This window comes from Hippocampus zosterae, chromosome 6 (assembly GCF_025434085.1).
Source record: "Hippocampus zosterae strain Florida chromosome 6, ASM2543408v3, whole genome shotgun sequence".
NCBI lineage: Eukaryota > Metazoa > Chordata > Actinopteri > Syngnathiformes > Syngnathidae > Hippocampus > Hippocampus zosterae.
The window spans coordinates 15,558,447-15,577,095 of NC_067456.1; the positions used below are offsets into that span (position 1 = coordinate 15,558,447).

Here is an 18,649-nt window from a genome sequence, read left to right on the forward strand (position 1 = left end):
CATTAAGGGTTTTCTGAGAATGGCCTCCAGGTGCTGTGACATGTCGGGAACAGTGTTATCACAACAGTGGACGGCAGAGTCGGAGGCAAAAGCCCAGAGCCTCCTGAAAACAACACATCCTTTGAGCCATTCCGTGTACATGGCCGTGGGCCAAAGGGGCTGAAAGTATTTGGCTTCCATGGTTGAGACAAGCAAATATCTGTGTACCAATTAGTATTCCTGAGGCTACGCCACACACTAAAACATAAACTCTGCCCCGGAATTATCCCGCACACGAGCTTTGATTGGAGAACGATATTGTAAATCAGGATGTATAAACAGATTTCTAAGAATCATCACGGTAGCTTGACATCATGTAGGAAATGGTGTTGAAACCTCTCTAATGTCAAGACATCTGACTTTGAAAAACTCAAACAGACTACTTGTTACAGGCTATTTATTAAATTTAATAACTTCAAACAGTTAGCATAGAGGGGTGACTTTTGTTTATAATGAGGTAGAGCAGGGGTGCCCAAACTTTTTGGACCGAAGATCTACTTTTACATCAACTAACATCCCGGTATCTACCCTTACCGGCACGCGCACACACACACGCACACTAGAACGCCATGATGAGAAACAGCCTGAAACTGAGGCGTGCGATGCACTTTTGCAGCCTGTTAACTATCGTAGCTCACACGTACAGTTTTAAAGTGCTTCCCTGGGCCCTCCGAGATTCCTATTCTTTGCCCGTGCCCTTGGTGAATTGTACATGAAGCAAACTCTGAATGAGAATAATAACGATCAAAGATAGAGCGCAACAGCTCTGATTACAAGCTGCAATTGCAGACTGCTGAGCGCAAACAACTTGCGGTGACGTACTCAGGCGCCACTGTAAATTTAAGATTTACCTGCTTTATTTCATTTTTTATTTTTATTTTTTATTTTTTTGCTTATGTAAATGAGACTGAGGATGATTAGGGTGCAGCGTACATTAACACAAAAATATTACTAACATGTACAAAAACACACAAATGGTTGTTGTTTTTTTTTCTCCTCGACACTCCTCGGATCTACTTGGGACCTGTCTTAGATCTACCGGTAGATCACGATCTACCTAATGGGTACCCCTGAGGTAGAGCGAAACGGGGCAAGTCAGAGTTGTACAGATCCGTCCAAAGTCAACACCTTCAATAAACATTGGCCAATGTGTAAGTCATGTATAGGGTGTCTTTATTGAGGACGAATGTCCGCAACTGCAGCCGCTTTGAGATCAGCCTCCACCAATTGGCTCGCTCCACAAATTGGGTTATTTTCATTGATATGGATTTTGTTGTTTTGTTTCTTTGTCTGCAACTTTATGTGAAGTACAGCCCATCAAATGCAGAGAAGCTTTCACGTGTAGACGAAAAATCTATTTCCCGGTTTAAGCCAGCAAGACATCGCTGGGTACTGTGCCGGCCACTAACTAGACAAAAATACGATATAGACACTTCATATATTTTGGTGTTTTCGTACATCAACATTGAACCAGAGTCACAATTTCATATGGGTAAGGACCGTGGATGAAATAGTGCCATAGTGATTTCCCGAGCGTCGTGCAAAGTTTTCCGCCAGCCCTCCTTCATTCTGAGTGGAAAGCTCAGTCTCATTCCATTGGCCGCCTCACTGAGTCATTGGGTCATCGTCCTCACTCCGGTGTCGGAAGCCCTCCGGCAGCTGCCCAAAAGCCGCCAACCCCGAGGCGGGAGCCACAACTGTTGGGCCCGGGGAATGGCGAGGGTCCGCTCTGTGGCTGAAGACCTCTCATTCAAGTGAATGGACCCAGACAGTGGCACGTGTGTTCGTGAAAATATTGTGTACACTTTAATATTTCATTCCATTACGACATGTTTAATTGTTAATATGGTTCAGTATTATCATATTTTTAAAAGTATTTAATGTATTTCTATGACTTTGGCGACGGCGACTGGGCGGCTCTGTCTCGCTTGCTGCATCGCTGTCGGACAATCAGATGACAGTGACAACACGACCCCACTCAGCATGTTCTCCAGTGTATGCTATTTGCGCAGAATAAAGTCACAACAACTTCTTTGACAGCAGATAGTAAGTTCCTAAAAATAAATATTCTATTTCTCCAAAGATACTCGAGCAAGGCGAGATAAGTGCTTCTACGTAAGATTAAATTAGAGAGAAAAGTGGAGAGCTTTCACTCACCAGTGACAAAATAAAAACATCGCCAGCCCGCAATACAGGTCACACTTTTTTTCCGTAGGCTTCCTATCCGGCTGCCAAGATGAACTTTCATTGTGTGATTGACAGTGGCTTACTATCCAGCTCAAGTTGTCAGTAGCGATCCAAAAGGACAAAAGGGATTCTTCTTCAGCAAAGACAAGAAAAGCTTTTTGATATGTTAAGGAGGAAAAGAAACTCGCATGGAAATGGAAGATGATGATAATTTCATGGCTGCTGTGTGTATGCTACTCTGCAGAAACAATAGAAATCTCCTTCTCTGAGTCATTCTCAGCAAGCCTCACAAAAACATGATTTTTCCAGGTAAACTAATGTGAGATGGAAAATCAAGCAGAGAGGGAGATGCATTATTGACACACATTATAATGAATCTCTTGCTGTGAAAATAAGACATTGTGGTGAAAACTTCCTATATTAAATAATCTATATTCACTAATCTGCCTAACTTGCTCATATCATGGAAATAGGACACTTCAGGCTGTTTAGTTTTCTTTTAAAAGTACACACGGAAAGCAAATCCACCAGACCATCACTTATCGCTCTATTATATGCAAATCCAAAGCTGAAACCAAGACATTGGAATATATATTTCAGAGGAAAAACAATCCAGGTCCATGTGCTGTGCAGTAATCTCGCTTTATTTCTGACGAGCACAAACTGCCAGCCTTCTGAGAGACGTTTCCACATATTGCACACTCTCTATCATTTCTTTGCTTTGGGAAACAGTAAATATTATGGCGTGACAGCCAGTTATCGTTATCTGATCATCGTTTTATTGCGCCAGTGGAGTCATTCAGCCCACGTTAAAGTACTTCCTAGTGTAAAATATGTCTGTGTGTGTATAGATTCAACTCAGTTTCTTCCTAAATTAGTCAGTGGATTGTAAAATGTGCTGTCAAAAATAATAAATCTTGCTAAAAACCTGTATGCCTATGGGATGCACGGGAAGATTCTGATCTCTTTTCAAAAAATACTGGGACAGCAGTTGGAAAACGTAGCATCATTATTTTATTGAGTTGCAGTATGATTTCATTGGATTACATCAACAAAAACCTGTTAACTCATGGTGGGAAAAAAAAATCTGGTCTCATTTGGGTGACTGATATAATTCATACGTACACTTTATTGTGCAGGAAACTAACAGTGGATTGTGCAATACAGCCATGAGCTCATCAAAAGAATTGACAATTGGCTGAGTCAGCAATTAGATGCCATCCGTTAACAAAATGACAGGCAAGCGGAAATTGTTGCTGCAGTGAATAAAGAAAAGTAACTACATATCTAAATTAACGTCTTAGGATGTGAGTGTGCGGAGTCAATTAAAACTTTTGGTTCATATTTCTGTACACAAACAAACGACAGCTGTGCTGAGGCAAGACTGGCTTAAGCCGCACATCTGTCTGTGGGTTTTGTGGGGTTTCCTTTTTCATCATCAATGGCTGAAATTAACACTAGCTGAAGAACAAAAACAATTATAGTGAAAGGAAAGAAGAACGTGGTTTGGTTTAAAAAAAAAAAAAAGATGAATCCAAATTATTTTTGAAACAACCTGGATTATTGATCTTCCATCCATCCATCCATTTTCCGATTCGCTTTATCCTCGCGGGGGGTCCTGGAGCCTAGTTTTTTGCAGTGTTGGAGACGGAGGCGGGTAGGATAAGTCTTGGCCAAACGTGCTGCATGTTTTAATTCCACTGATATATACAACATGACCTTTAAATGTTACAATAGTCATGTGTTTGTGTTTTTGTGACCCATTAGGTTTCAACTAAAATAAATCCGTGTTTGTGGATCTTATAGTACATGACGAGGACATTTGTCATCTATTTATACTTCAATAAAAATTAATGAGCTACAAACTTTCTGATGGACATCACTTTTGTGTTTGTATCTTGACAAATATTTAGGGTACATGTATTATAATGAGGTGAGGGCAAGATGTTTTTGGGTACCGGTAATCTGACACTCTGACATGGAGTGACAAAGAAAAGTCACTTTTAAAGCTACTCCACAGACAGTCAAGTTACCCTGGCAAAGTTTCCCCTAATATCAAGGTTCCTGAACTCCGTTTTAGATATTGCTGGAATAGTCCACATGTCTGCATAGAGCATATTTCCAGGCTTTCTGACAGGTCAGATTAAAAAGTTTTTAAATAAACTCCGCTGCCTCCCATCGGCAAAAAGACTAGATAAGTACAGCAACTGACAAGCTTAGCAATTTTATATGTCCTTTATCCTTTTTTCTGGGCCCTGTCCTTGGCATGGATGTTGCTAAAAGAATTATGCCTACTTAGCACTGTAACCCCTCTGTCAAAGCAATATAGATCATATTCGTGTTAATCCCAAAGAAGCTGTAGAAAATATAATTTGTTCAAGACGTCAGACACGTGGACAGTCTAAGATGACAAAAGCACTTCAGTTACTTCACTCTTTGCAGCTAAATTAGCCCTACGAAATAAAACTTGCAATCATGAATAAAGACATCAATTTGAATTTCAGACTCCTTTGAGAACGAAGAAAAGTAGCATCAAAACAGACAACAATCCAAGTCACAAGCAGCTCACCAAGCCAAAGAGTGATTTTAGGTTGCTTTATTCACACTTAACTTGTGCGAGGGAACAGTTTGCATGTCATTTGAGAAAACCACATCAAGATCTGCCTTATTGTCAAATGATCGACACCAGGAGCGTTGGAGAAATGAAATGTAGGTTAAGACTTCAGAATCAGAATCATCTTGTTGGGATGATTGTAAATGGAAAAAAAAAATCTAGAATGTGAAGATAATTGTTATCAAGTGTCGCAAAAAACAATCTACGGGAGGAATTGTTGAGTGAGATGGATGCTGAGATGCTTGTATGCGATATACTTCTTTTAATAACTTTGATGGTAAAGTGAAACTGTAAACTAGCGGCTACTTTATGGTGTCTGTATTTTGTCTTATTGTTACATTTCCTCGTATTTTCCTCTTAAGTCCTAATTTGCATTGCTATTTGTGCCATTCTCATTTGTCTTGGGGTAACTATCCAATTTCAGAGTTTTTACGGCCTCTGGGATGGCGGGAGGGAATCAGCTTCAGCAGATATTGGGTCAACACAAGCTTGGATAACACCCCTGAACACCAAACCGCCAGTGAGTCATGTTTCAAACACTGACAATATTGTGACTCCATAAATCTAAAGCCCCTTTTTCATGTTAGCTATTTCACAACGGACCGGCTTTGCTTGGCTCTGAGTGGTCGTTCTTCCATTAGATATTTTTGGGGCCTTGTGGTCACAATGGAGCCGCTTTTCAAAACCTCTTCTGAGATGTTTCTCATAGGCAGGTCGACTCTGACACTGAGTGGCGGCCATAGCATCACTGTCTTCTGATTGGCCGACAGATCTCGACATTTCTTAATGTGGCAAGGAAATCCACTGCACACACCCATTTCCTGGTTTTAAAGCCAGTACCCAGAGAAAGCCCACGCAGGCATGGGGAGAACATGCAAACTCCTCACAGAAAAGCTGTGGCCGGATTCGAACCCACGACCTCTGCACCTTGAGGTAGATGTGTTAACCAGCCACCCCATTAACAACCCGATTCTTCTAGACTAGCGCCTGTGCGCTCGGCTTAATAACGGGCATAACTTCATTTTCGTGCCAGCTCAAGTCCACCATGTTTGGGGCCGTGTTGCACCCATTTGGGTATTCCGGCACATGGAGTTTCCCTGCCACAGATTCATCCGACAATTTGTCATTTTCATGCCGGAGCAATGGTATAGTTCAGTGTGTTTGTCAATGTGGTCAACATGCTGCGTCTCACTGGGTATTACTTCTGTGCCCTGTGGCTCATCTCACAATTTGGTGACCAAAAGTTGACAACATTTTCAACTTTTCAAAAGGAGTTTGACTAAGAAGGTGTAACACGACTCAGTCAGTGGTGTTCCCTCAGGGCCTTCAAAGCTTTCTTTGCAGGCGTAAACACTATCAGAAACATAAACCTACATGTACAGTTTGACGTTAATCATACATATGTCAATGGGACAATTCCTCTTAATCATTGTTTATAAATCAACTCACTGAATGAATCCTTATCAGCTTAAGAATATTTTAACTGCATCCCCATTACGACTGCATGTCACATGCAGACTCATAGTCCTGCAGGTGCAAGGCAGCCTCCAATTGCCCACGTCGCATGCATGGCCGACTACATCATCCCCATGAGCAGATCTTGCAGTTTGCCTGCCAATGTCTTACACGGATCCCAGTGAGTCTATTTCTGTTTCCACAATGTCAAGTATGGCAGCATACGTGGGTAAACTGCGCTCCAAGCGCCTTGATTTTAATGCAAATGAGGAATGGCACCACAATTGGCCAGGAAAAGGCACGTTCTATCCCACCATGGTGCACAACGGCGCCAATGCCCCGTACCGCCTATTCTACCTATGCAAAGTTGGCTAAATACCAAATGAAAGAAAATTCAACCGATGCACACAGTTAGATTGTGCTTTGCGGTAGACTTTAGAATGAAAATAGAGGCCCCTCCACTCATTTATATGGGTTTGAAAGAGGTAGCTCATAAAAATTGTGCCTGACAGAGTAACTTGTACTAATTAGTGTTTAACATGGCTACTAGCATCACACTGATTAGTGAGTAGTGAATCTCTCAAAGCTAATTGGAGACATCCACATACAATATACTTGCATTCCAATTTTACAATGCCCTGATGTGCAAATCAAAATGCAATTGTATTTTAGACTAGGAATTGGCAACTCAAATGATGGAAGGAGCCACAATCTAGCGCTCCTGAGGGCCCGCACAAGACCACACACTTCCGAGGCAGATATATGACAAAAATGTCATTTAAATATGGACAAAACATATACATAAGTCAGTTTGCTGATCCAATGTGCATCACAGTATCTTAATATATTTCATCATCAATGCATGTATAAAAGATCCTGCCCTACAACAACAAACGGTTTGAGTAATCCCCCTCAAAAAATACACACATTCTATGATTGGGTTTTATTTCCCCAGTGCATTGTTCAGATACTTCGATAATACGAAATGCTCAATAGAAGTATGCTGTTAATTTGTTTTAAAAATCCAAATTCTGCTGCATGAGCACAACATTTGAATAACAGAGAAGCTCACAACCACCATTTCAACATACCGTACTCTCGACAGTCATCAGCCACACTGCAAAGAAGTCAATGGGCCTTGACAATATGTACCTGTCACTTCATTTCCTCTAATGCATTGGCCGCTCATACCTCTAATAGACTGCCACAGCTCCGCACACATGCATGTGCTCTGTTCTCACAGATGCCAGATGTCCGTGATCTGTCTTGTGATCTGTTGTAACTGTCATATGCTTGTCCAGGAGTTTTTTGCCTCACTCAAATTATCCTCAAAATGAGGGTAGTTCGAGCGTGTGGTTTTTTTTTCCCCTCTCCCTCCCTTGTGGTTTCGTTCTGACTTCCAGGTTGAGTGAACGCTGGCGCGTTTTGGCTGCCGCTGCTCAACCGGTATTTTTTTGTGTTTTTGTTTGTGTGTATTGTGTATTGTGTATTGTGTCCTTGAAAGGCGCTTATAAATAAAATGTATTATTATTATTATTATTATTATCATCTCTCAAATAAAGACGCCATAGCAATTGTGAGTAGAAAATGCACTTTCTAAGGCAGGAAGAAAAATGGACCAATCAAAGGCAGGTTCAATGTCAGCGCTTCCGCAGAGCTTGCTTATGATCTGTTCATTTGAATCAAGTGTGTTGCAGGAGGGAGACTTGGAAAAGATGCAGGACAGCGGCCCTCCAGGACCTGAGTTTGACACCTATGCGGGCCTATGTCATTAGGGATGCGGGCGATCTGCGTCCTGCGACTTTGGGCACGAATCAACATTAATTATGGAGGTTATAATTTATGATGGTGTAAAACTGTATTGCTTCATGAGAGTTGTGGAATATTTTCTTTGAGTTCAACCTAATTTGCACCATAACTGTCAAGGGAATCCACAAACCAAAGGTGCCACCTGTTAAATATTTAAGCTGCATGATTGTACTTTGTGCGAACTACACAAGGCTAAAGAAAATCATAAAGTAGGCCGGGACCAGAGGAAATACTCCCGCTCTGCAGATTTGTACATTTAGAACAGACATTTCCGCGCTCTATCATTACATTTGGAAATCAAATGAACTTGGTTCAGCCGAGCATATTCACCAAAGGGATACATACTCTAGGTTGGGTACCACACCAGCAAAAAAAAAAAAAAAATCTTGTAATGTGCTTGAGAAACTAAATGCAAGATGGTGAGGTCGAGCGTAATAGGAGCAAACCTGTTCACATGTGCATGTGTTGCAGTTTGTGGTATGCTGGTAATGCAAGAAATGGTTGGGCAGTAAAAACAAATGTCACCAGCCCCACAAATTCAATCAAATACTTGTGTGCTGAGAAGTGGACTGTTCTAGCAAGTTGATTTGTAAGCAATGGCTTTTCTTATGCCATGCCAAGTTGAAACGGGCTGTAAAGTCATGAACAGATTTATTGGGACACAACTTTGACTGCTAAGAGTGCACACAACACTGCATCAGCATGTTTAATTATTTCCACGACCCTCACTGCTCTCTAAAATCACGTAAAATACATTAGCAGCAACAACACACACCGTGATTTCCCAGATTTCCTCCCCCTTATGATTAATTCATTCATTCAGTTCATGGCTCTAATAACGACACAATTACCAGAAGGCAAATGGATTTAGCAGAATTAGTATGGAACTGTATAATGATGACATATGAATTTAAGGCGGGGGGGGGGTGAGGGGGGGGCTGGCTCATTGGATTCAATGAATGGAAAGCAACAATGTCGGCTTCCCACTCACACTTTAAGGATAATGACAGTACAAGAGATTGAGCTAAGTGTCCACCTACTCAATGTGCTTCAGAAAAATCGTTCAGGCAAAGCATGCAGATTGACATTTAATCGTGAAGCAATTGTGAGGGCTTGTGGTGGTGGGCGCCGGTGGCTCATCCACAAAGAACCGATTTGAGAAATGGAAGCAGACAAATAAATATTTGTCATGGACACAAAAACAACAGATTCCTACGGACTAAGGAATGTGAGGGCTAGACTAGTTGCTGGAGAGATGCTCAAAACCTGATGCATGTAAGGAAGATGACAGAGAAAAACTCATTTCCGCATAATTAAGGTCTGTCCTGTTTGCAATTTGTGAAACTGTGTTTTATCTGACTTTTACGTCAACTACTTTACCATCTGCCTTTTACACTGCTTTCTCAACTGAAGTTGTGGTTGTTCCATCGATGAAGTACAGGGCCACTAACGTGGCTTTTACTGGCACTACAGATGAGAACCTTTGATGGAGAGAGTCCCCGCGGCTACATAAACGGCTGGTGTCTTCTGAAAAATCCTTAAGGATAAGCCAAATCCAGATGTGCAAGAGCCGACAGCATGGGATGTGCACCAAGTACTTAGAGATGTCGAATGACGGATATGCTTCCTTGATCCGTTTTTGGATCTTGTTAAGCTTATGGATAAAACGAAGTGACAGAAGATTGGATATTCCTCTGAGGAATACCACCAAGTCTTCTCACTGGAATGATCTTCTCTTCAATAAAAGAGAGGCGCTTTTTTCTTTTATTATCTACCCGTGTTTTTGAGAATACAAATGGACAACCATCGCTTTACTGTGCAATGTGTTCTCATTGTCTGTGCAATTTTTCAAAACAAACATTTCAAGCCAAACAACAATAGCAGAGAACTACCATTCCGAATGGACGCTTGATGCTGTGCAGATATTTTCCTCCGGAGACAATGTTATCAATTTTCATCAACATATAGTAAGAAGTGGCGTCCCGCAGCTTTATGGCGCACTGTATCAATTAGGATCATCCTATATGACTTTTGAGATCGGCCTTGAACTATGGCAAACATCATTAAGAAACAATAAGTCAGGAACCCCCATCGTGCGAGAAATGTCAAATCAGAGCCTTCATCTGTGAAGTTTGAAGCATTCTCAAGGGTGGGTGCAGACAATTGACATGTCAGATGCAGTCCGATCATTTAGCATTGACCAGATCACAGTTCAAAAGTAAGAACTGGACTTTTTTTTTTTTTTTTCGTCTGTAAGGGCAAATACGCGTGAAAAAATTAACACGTGAATCAGGGGTTCGTTTCTTAACGAGTTACCAGTTTGGCTCAATTTCCTGTCAACAAATATGCAGTGTCAGGCATTGACCTATGGAAATAGTCACAATTTGAGCAAAGTATATGTTCCAATTGATTCTGGGATTACATTTGATGCACAGACGACAGTGCTTTATTCACTCTTAGATCGGCTTCTGGTTTCAGGCTCCCTTAAACTGCTCTCTCCTTTGGGGCTCCAGGTAATTGATTCATGGTCATGAAACAGATATTTGCATAGTCAGCAAGAACCGCACAGGGACAAACTCCAGCATTACTGCACTTTTTTTCCCCTCTCCATTCAGTGATGCCTGATTTAATTTGAAGGTCTCAAACCCTACAAGCCTCTCTCAGGTTTTCAAAGAAAATGTGTATAATGTAGTAAGTAATAAAGCATAACACTTATGTAGCCATCAGAAGTGCAGTCCAATTGAAAATAATCATGAGACAAATGTTATGTATAATAGTTCCAAAGCTTATGGGGGGCAGACAGGTGCAAATCGATTGGCATGTCACACTGTACATACTGGGTGTTACTGCAAAGATAAAATGTCACAATTACTACCATTCACCCCTTGTCTCTTGAGAAAAAATGAAAAGTGAAAGTGTATAACTAAAGACAATGGGGGTAGAGGAAAGGTTGAAAATGTTCTTACCTATTAAAAGGAACACCACGGACAGCGGCACAAAGATATTCAACATGTTTCTTGGATTGATGTGAGGGGAACTCACCCCAAAATAAAATATAAGCAAAATGTATTAATTCAAAGGGAAAATTGCAATTCTTGCATCCTTCTATAAAAGAAAAAAAAAGCAAAGACGATGCAAATTTCTTCCGGGCTAAACAAAACAATTCTAAAATAAACCTTTATAAAAGGTGCCTTTGTTGTTGGATTGTTTGTCGTCCTCTCTGCCTTGAATATGAAGAGGGGAAACTTGCGCGCATTTTTGAGCCTCTTTCAATCATTTTCGGAGGATTAAATGGTGTGTCCCAAAGAAGAAAAAGGTACGAAATATGTTGAATGGCTTTCCTCAAAGCATCACTTCGTCGTTTGCGTGGCAAAAGGATCCTGAAGTAAACTGCGGGGGGGAAAATGCGCTACGAAAACAAAAGAACAGTTCAAGTCCAAACACCACACATCGCTCCCATGAAAGCATCCATCAAGTCCGGATGAGAACTCCAGCTGCTCCAACTGCACAAGACGCAAAGACGAATACAAGGAAAGCTTCCAACCCACTTTGGCATGAGGTGCTTCAAAATATTCTACGAAAGTCCGACTTCGTGCGTGCGCAGCGTGCGTGTGCCGGCAGGTTATTGGCTCCTGCCACCAAAACGCGTCGGGAAAAGAGAAAGGAAGAAGCCAATAGCGGGGGATAGTAAGTTGTACAGACACCCATCAGGGGGGCGAGCTCTTCACTAAACAAATACAAATTTGCACGCGTGCACGCACTCACAGTTATATACGCGCGCGCACGCACACACGCACACCCAAAAACGTCAGGTCTTCTATACAATGTTGTCCTCGCGCATCTCATTGAATCCAAATACAATGTCGGACACAAAACTGTCGTCTGTTGTAATTTAATAATGTTGACCATTTGCAGTATTGTTGGATGACTTTTTTTTTATGAGATTGCAAACTTGCTCCGCCAAGTGAATGGACGTGCACTTCTTGGAGGGTACGAGCGACCCCCTGCGCTGTGACTACTCAACTGACAATCGAAGAGGCGTTCAGGCATGATTGCTGATAATTTCGTGGATATTACAAAGAGGTGTAATGAACAGATTAGACCTCTGTGAAAGACAAAGTCACCGCATTCATTTGAATACACGCTGGTTTATTATTCAATTTAGTAATCATAATGCATGCTCTGTAGTAGCCCATAAAACATATTTCAAAAAATCTATTTATAATTGAAGTCATTTGGAAACGGAATAAAACACAAGAGTCGCCAACAGCTAAAACATACATTTTTGGGCTTTCAATCACTGAGTCTATTTCCTATTTGATTTAGCCTTTTTCCTACAATATGATCTCTGAAACTACAGTACTAAGAAAGAAATCTCAATTGTGTTGTATGTTGTACGTAGAGCGTATGTGACAATAAAGCTGACTTGACTTGACTTGAAGAAGACTGATCATTTAGGATTTAGAATATGAGGGCTGCAATGTGCACATTATTTTTATTTATAGAAATCTATTCACTGCATTTGGCTGGCAGCCAGTTCATGGTGTGTCCCCCCCACCCCTTGCCCGAAGACAGCTGGGATCGGCTCCAGCACACCCGCGACCCTTGTGAGCAGAAAGCGGATCGGAAAATGGATGAATAGATTAATATAGGGCACCGGTAGCTCACCTGTGACTAGGACTACTGCTTTGGAACCATCGGGTTAGAGTTGCAGTCATTTTCTATTTTAAGATTAAGTTAAGTCATGAAAAGCATAATGCTATTGGTAAGAAACGGATGGATGGGTGGATGGACATCCATTCATTATCATTGCAAGTTGTACCTATAGTGAGCATAAAAGGAATAGAAGATGGATGGATGGATGGATAAACTGCAAATATATGAGATCAGACTCACTCTACCTCTTCTTTCAACTTTGTAATACATCTGTTTGGTGAGTTTTCATTCTATTAGTTTCAGGAAATACAGAAATTTGCTTGTGCCTGTCACGATTCGGTTTAGGGACCAACAGGTGGCACTGTAGGGCTCCCCTGGCAGTTGCACACCTGTTGGTCATAGGTAATCAGGCCTATAAAAGGACTCCTGCCCGAAGACTCGGTGTCGAGTCATTGTTGCTTTTGCTACTGTCATGTTTGTTTGAGTCATGTTTTGGTTGTTATGTTTTATCTTCAGTCATGATTTTTGTTTACTACTTTGGACTTTGTTTGCTTAGGATTTAGTTTTCTGTGTTTTATCAATACACATCTTCAAATACACCCTGCTCCTCTCTCCTACCTGCTTTTTGGGGTCCACCACCACCATGCAACGTGACAGTGCCAAGATGTGTGCAATTTGATGCTGGAATCTTTCTCCAAAAAGCATTAAAAGCGGGGGTAGCATAAAGTGTTAATAGAGAGAAGTCCCCTTGCTCCTTTTAATGGTGAGCTGGTGGGCTTATATAATCATCCAAAAAGAGTTCTTTCTTTCTGACACTCCAATAAATCCCTTGAAACCAAGGTCAGACTGAGGTCCATTGAACAGCTGGAAAGCAAATACAGCAACATGCAGTGCCCTGGTGGCTTAGGTTACATCTTCTGTCGCTGCAAGTCAATAAAAAATGTCTGAACTCCTTGAGGCTCTCCATATGGAAATTGCATTTTGCAGGCCAAATTACCGAGGTGTTGCCGGCTGCAAAAACGCACACATCATCCGTCTCCTGTCCGACAAGTACCCACGCAAAGCGGGTTTGCTCTTCGAGAGGTGCAACATGAAAGTATAACATCAAGTTGATTGTGTGTGAACAGATGTGGCATTTAGATCGGAAGACTGACTGGAGACTTTGATGTATGGTAAAAGGTCTCAAGTCTCTGAAGCCTTTGAAGCTCTCATGCCTTGGACATTGACCCAAAGAATGAAATGCCACACATGTAAGGCTGCACAAACCTTTGTGAAAGTTCTTTTTTTTGTGAACTTTCCATTTATTACATATGCAGTCACTGCACGTGTGTGTGTGCGTGCATGTGTGTGTGTGTGTGTGTTTGTGTGTCTTCATGTCATTGAATGAGCTTTGTTGAAAATATGCTTCTTGAGGAGGTTTTGAATTGGAAAGCAGGCCAACATCAGATGAGCGCAGCATCAGTGAAGGGGTGTTGGGATAAAGGAGGTTCTAACACGCCAGAGGCTGTTCACCTTGGAGACCTGCTGCGGATATGGGTACGGCCTGGCGCGAGATTTACACCTTCTCCCCCGGATTTTCAAGGGCCGACGGGGGCTCACCGGACGCCGCCGGAACCGCGACGCTTTCCCGTTCTTTGTATTGGGTCGAATAAATCATTCCATAAGTCTATTGAGGAGGTATCCTTCATCCATGACCTTAACCAGCCACAGTAGCTTTTCCGAATGTCAGTTGGGGACAGGAGGCCCAGATTCATCACCACCTTTTGTTCTCCCCTTCTGCTCTATCTGATCTATGATAGCATTAATAACGACTACTGCGAAATACCCTGTCGCCCTTTGTGCCTTGCCCACCTCCAGGCCTGTGCAGATCTCCACCATCCATTCGTAGGCCATTAAAACTGTATTTACTTATCAGCCTTTTTGGGTCTGTCACTTCATTTTGAAGCCCGATGCCCAGAAGAAAGAAATCGAGTGACCTTCCTCTGCCCTACAGTGCAGCGAGGCACAATTCAGAACTGTCTGTCCTTCCAATTCCTGCCTTATTTCTGCAAAAAGCCTTTTCAAACGACGATTATAGCATCTACCATTAAATGACTGTAGATAAGATTTGCCTTTTCTTTATATGAACTATAATGAACATCATTGTAAAACATCAATTCATGGGAGTAATTTCAACTGAAAGGATACTTTTTCAGGCAAGAAATATTTAATACATGCCAGATGGCAGTGACAATCCATCCGTATATTTTCTATAGCGCTTATCCTGTTTGCAGGGCAATGTGGCTTACTCCATCTGAGTATGGGCCATAGGGAGACGACATCCTGCAATCACGAGGCACATATGAGGACAGACAACCTTGAACTTCTCATCCTCACCTACTCACCGCCACTGACTGATAATTGAACGCACACTGAGTGCACAGACGTCAGGTGAATGATTCGTTACAGTGACTGGTGTGGAACCCAAGCGCAAAAAATAAGACTCGAGGCAACTATTTTCGGCCCCAGCAACAGTCTAATGCAAAGCGCAGGGCGCAGGATTGAGTTTTCTTTCTTTTTGGGATTTTTGTAAATGACCACAGGTACAAACGGGCAGTTGCACCTTTGTGGGAGTGAATACAGCTGGCTTGTTTCCCTGCCAATGCATGTAGCTCTTCTAAATCTCTTTAAATTGAGAACAAAACGTGTGCTCATAAGGAATTGCAAGCAGACCGCCATGAGTGGACGATAACAGATCACCACTGTAAAGTGAGCCTTTCACTATGTTCATTCATATCCTTCGGTGACACTCTTTACACACACACACACACACACACACATGTTAGCTGTCCATCATGTCTGATGATGACACTTGCTCCAAGGGAGGGGAGGATGGGTTGGGTGTGGGGTGGTGGTGGTGGTGGGGGGGTCAGCGACTCTGTCGCTGGTGCCACTTCTCGTGGGCATAGAGACCGATCCTTGAGCCGCAGACTCGACCACAGATGGAGCAAGGGAAACCGGATACCAGGGGGGTACCAGCTGCCCGCTGATGTCGTTGAATGCGTTTCTCGGTTCGTCTGGCTTGGTTAATTTGGTGTGTTTGAGAGATTGCAGTGGCACAAGTGATCTGCCAGGTTCGTCTGTTGAGTGCAAATGTTTCAAGCTGCGTGGGGTTGACGTTGGCTCGCTTTAGGAGGTCCCTGCTATAGTCCTTGAGGCGCCGCTTTTGCCCCCCAACAGAACGCTTTGCACCTCTCAGTTGGCCATAGAGGACCTGGCGGTTGTCTGGCATGCGAATGGTGTGTCCGATCCACCGAAGATGTTTCTTCGCCCCGGCCGCTTCCATGCAGATGGAATTGGTGCTTTTGAGGATGTCTGTATGGGGAATTCGATCTTCCCAGGACAGGCCAAGGATCTTTTGCAAGCAGCGGATGTGGAAGGCTTCCAAGGTAGTAATGTGCCGGCGATATGGAGTCCATGACTCTGACCCATAGAGCAGAGTGGAGAGACATACTGCATTGTACACAGCAATCTTGGTACGGGTCTTCAGGTTTCGGTTTTCAAAGACCCTGCTGCGTAGGCGACCAAAGGATGATGATGCTTTATTAATACGGGTGTGGACTTCAGTGTCAAGGGAACAGTTTGAAGATAAAGTGGAGCCAAGGTAGATGAAATGGTCCACTACGTTTAGTGGAGTGCCATTAATGTGAAAGGTGGGGGATGTGGAAGTTGGGGTAGCGAGTTGGAACATTACCTCAGTTTTTTTAATGTTAATCTGAAGACCAAAGGATTGGTACAGATTGAAAATGGTGTCCAGGGCATGCTGCATAGAGTTTGAACTGTGAGCTAGTATAGTGCAGTCATCAGCATAGTGAAGCTCACAGATCTGACACATTTTTGTCTTTGTGTGAGCCTGGAGCCGTCTGATGTTGAAGAGGCTTCCGTCTAGGCGGTACTCCATATGGACACCGTCTTCATGTCCCATGCCACGGTGGAAGAGGCACATAGTGGCAGAGAGGAGGATGTTAAAAAGCACTGGAGCCAAGACACAGCCCTGCTTCACCCCAACTTTCACCTTGAAGAGCTCTGACTGGAGTCCTCTCCACTCTCTCTCTCACTCTTTACACACACACACACACACACACCCACACACACACACACACGCACACACACACACCTTGAAAGATCATGATACATGGTGAGAAAAAAAATATCCGAATTCATTCAGTTGGTCCGATTATTATACAAATAAAATATATTTAATATATATTTATAATGGGCGGCCCGGTAGTCCAGTGGTTAGCACGTCGGCTTCACAGTGCAGAGGTACCGGGTTCGATTCCAGCTCTGACCTCCCTGTGCGGAGTTTGCATGTTCTCCCCGGGCCTGCGTGGGGTTTCTCCGGGTGCTCCGGTTTCCTCCCACATTCCAAAAACATGCATGGCAGGCTGATTGGGCGCTCTAAATTGTCCCTCGGTGTGACTGTGGACATGTATGGTTGTCCGTCTCTGTGTGCCCTGCGATTGGCTGGCAACTGATTCAGGGTGTCCCCAGCCTACTGCCCGAAGACGGCTGAGATCCAGCAACCCCCGCGACCCTAGTGAGGATCAAGCAGTTCGGAAAATGGATGGATATATGACTGACATATGCACAAAGACACAAATGGTTGTTGTTGTTTTTTTCACCTCTACACCCCTCGGATGGACGTGGGTCCAGTCATCGACCTACCGGTCGATCGGGATCGACATCATGGGCACACATAGAGAAGATGACGCAGAATGAAGACTCATGTATTTTTCATCAATTTCCCCAGACAACATGTTCTTCAGTCCACTGCATGAAGCAGTTCAGAGTAACAGAATGTTCTGGGTAAATGCGTGATCAAAATATTTCCCACTGACGCAAAGCTACAAATACATCTGTAGATCCTATATTATGCACTTATAAGTGCAACAAAATAAATACACCAATTGTTTGTCTTCTCCCAACCATATTTTTGATGGTCTCCTCACGACAAATGCCAACTGAAAATTTGATTTGCAGGAGTGTACACTTCTTTGGAGCAACAATATCAAGCTTCTTATCTTGAGCAGCACATGCGCAAAAATAGTCCGGGAAATAATATAGCCAACATTTTCCAACTAATCACTTTGAGATCTGTTTTTCATAGTATGCATTTTATTCATCCTCGTGTTAAAGGGAGGCCTAAACAGCATCGCTGTCGTTTGAAAGCAGTCTCGCATTAACAAGGTTGAATAGTTGTAGACTCACTTTGTTTACGAATGATTGTTATGTTGGCCTCTCAAAAGGAAAAACCCTTTTGCTTCATGCCTTGGCCAGAGGCAATGGCCTAAACGTGTACAACACAGCGAACATACAGCTTCTCCTTCAGAGAGGTATTGACCACACATTGCTGTTGTCTCTGAAGCGCTTCTGGAAAAGCAAAATTGTAACAGAGTTGAAATCAGTCACAGTTATAGCAAAGGATAGGAAAGACCTGCTTTTCCCACTGGTTGTGCTCATAATCCAGAGCGGAGCCTCTTTGTTTTCTGCGGACAGTGACTCCTGCTGGCAAGCTCCCACGATTATTTTCCAGCCGCTTCAGTTAGCCCTGCGGCACTGCTCAGATCCGAATTATGCCTCCGAGCTCCTTGAGCAAGCTGAGTTGTTGTTGGACCTAGCGAGAGTGAACTACCCCAGACTGAGCCCGCATCCCATCTTGGAGGCGCTTACGTTTGGACAAGACCCTCACCCATGTGCTCCAGGTATTCAAAATTTATATGCAAGATGCTCTTGAGCGCATTTGCAAGATACTCTCAAGCGCATTTGCAGGGCATTTATTGGGGGCCACCTCCAACCGTGGCCACTGGAAGAGAGAATCAATGCTTTGCCATTACCAAACGCACAAGG

At 42.9% G+C, this 18,649-nt stretch overlaps 1 protein-coding gene across 1 annotated transcript in view; it reads right to left on the bottom strand.

The window, feature by feature from the left end:
• Positions 1-11,913, bottom strand: part of si:dkeyp-14d3.1 (transmembrane protein 132C) — a 123,264-nt gene extending 111,351 nt beyond the window's left edge. Inside the window, exon 1 of the mRNA XM_052068003.1 lies at positions 11,071-11,913. Coding sequence (XP_051923963.1) covers positions 11,071-11,116 — 46 coding nt within the window. The 5' untranslated portion in view covers positions 11,117-11,913. The remainder of the gene's footprint in view (positions 1-11,070) is intronic.
• Between the last annotated feature and the right edge of the window lie 6,736 nt (positions 11,914-18,649).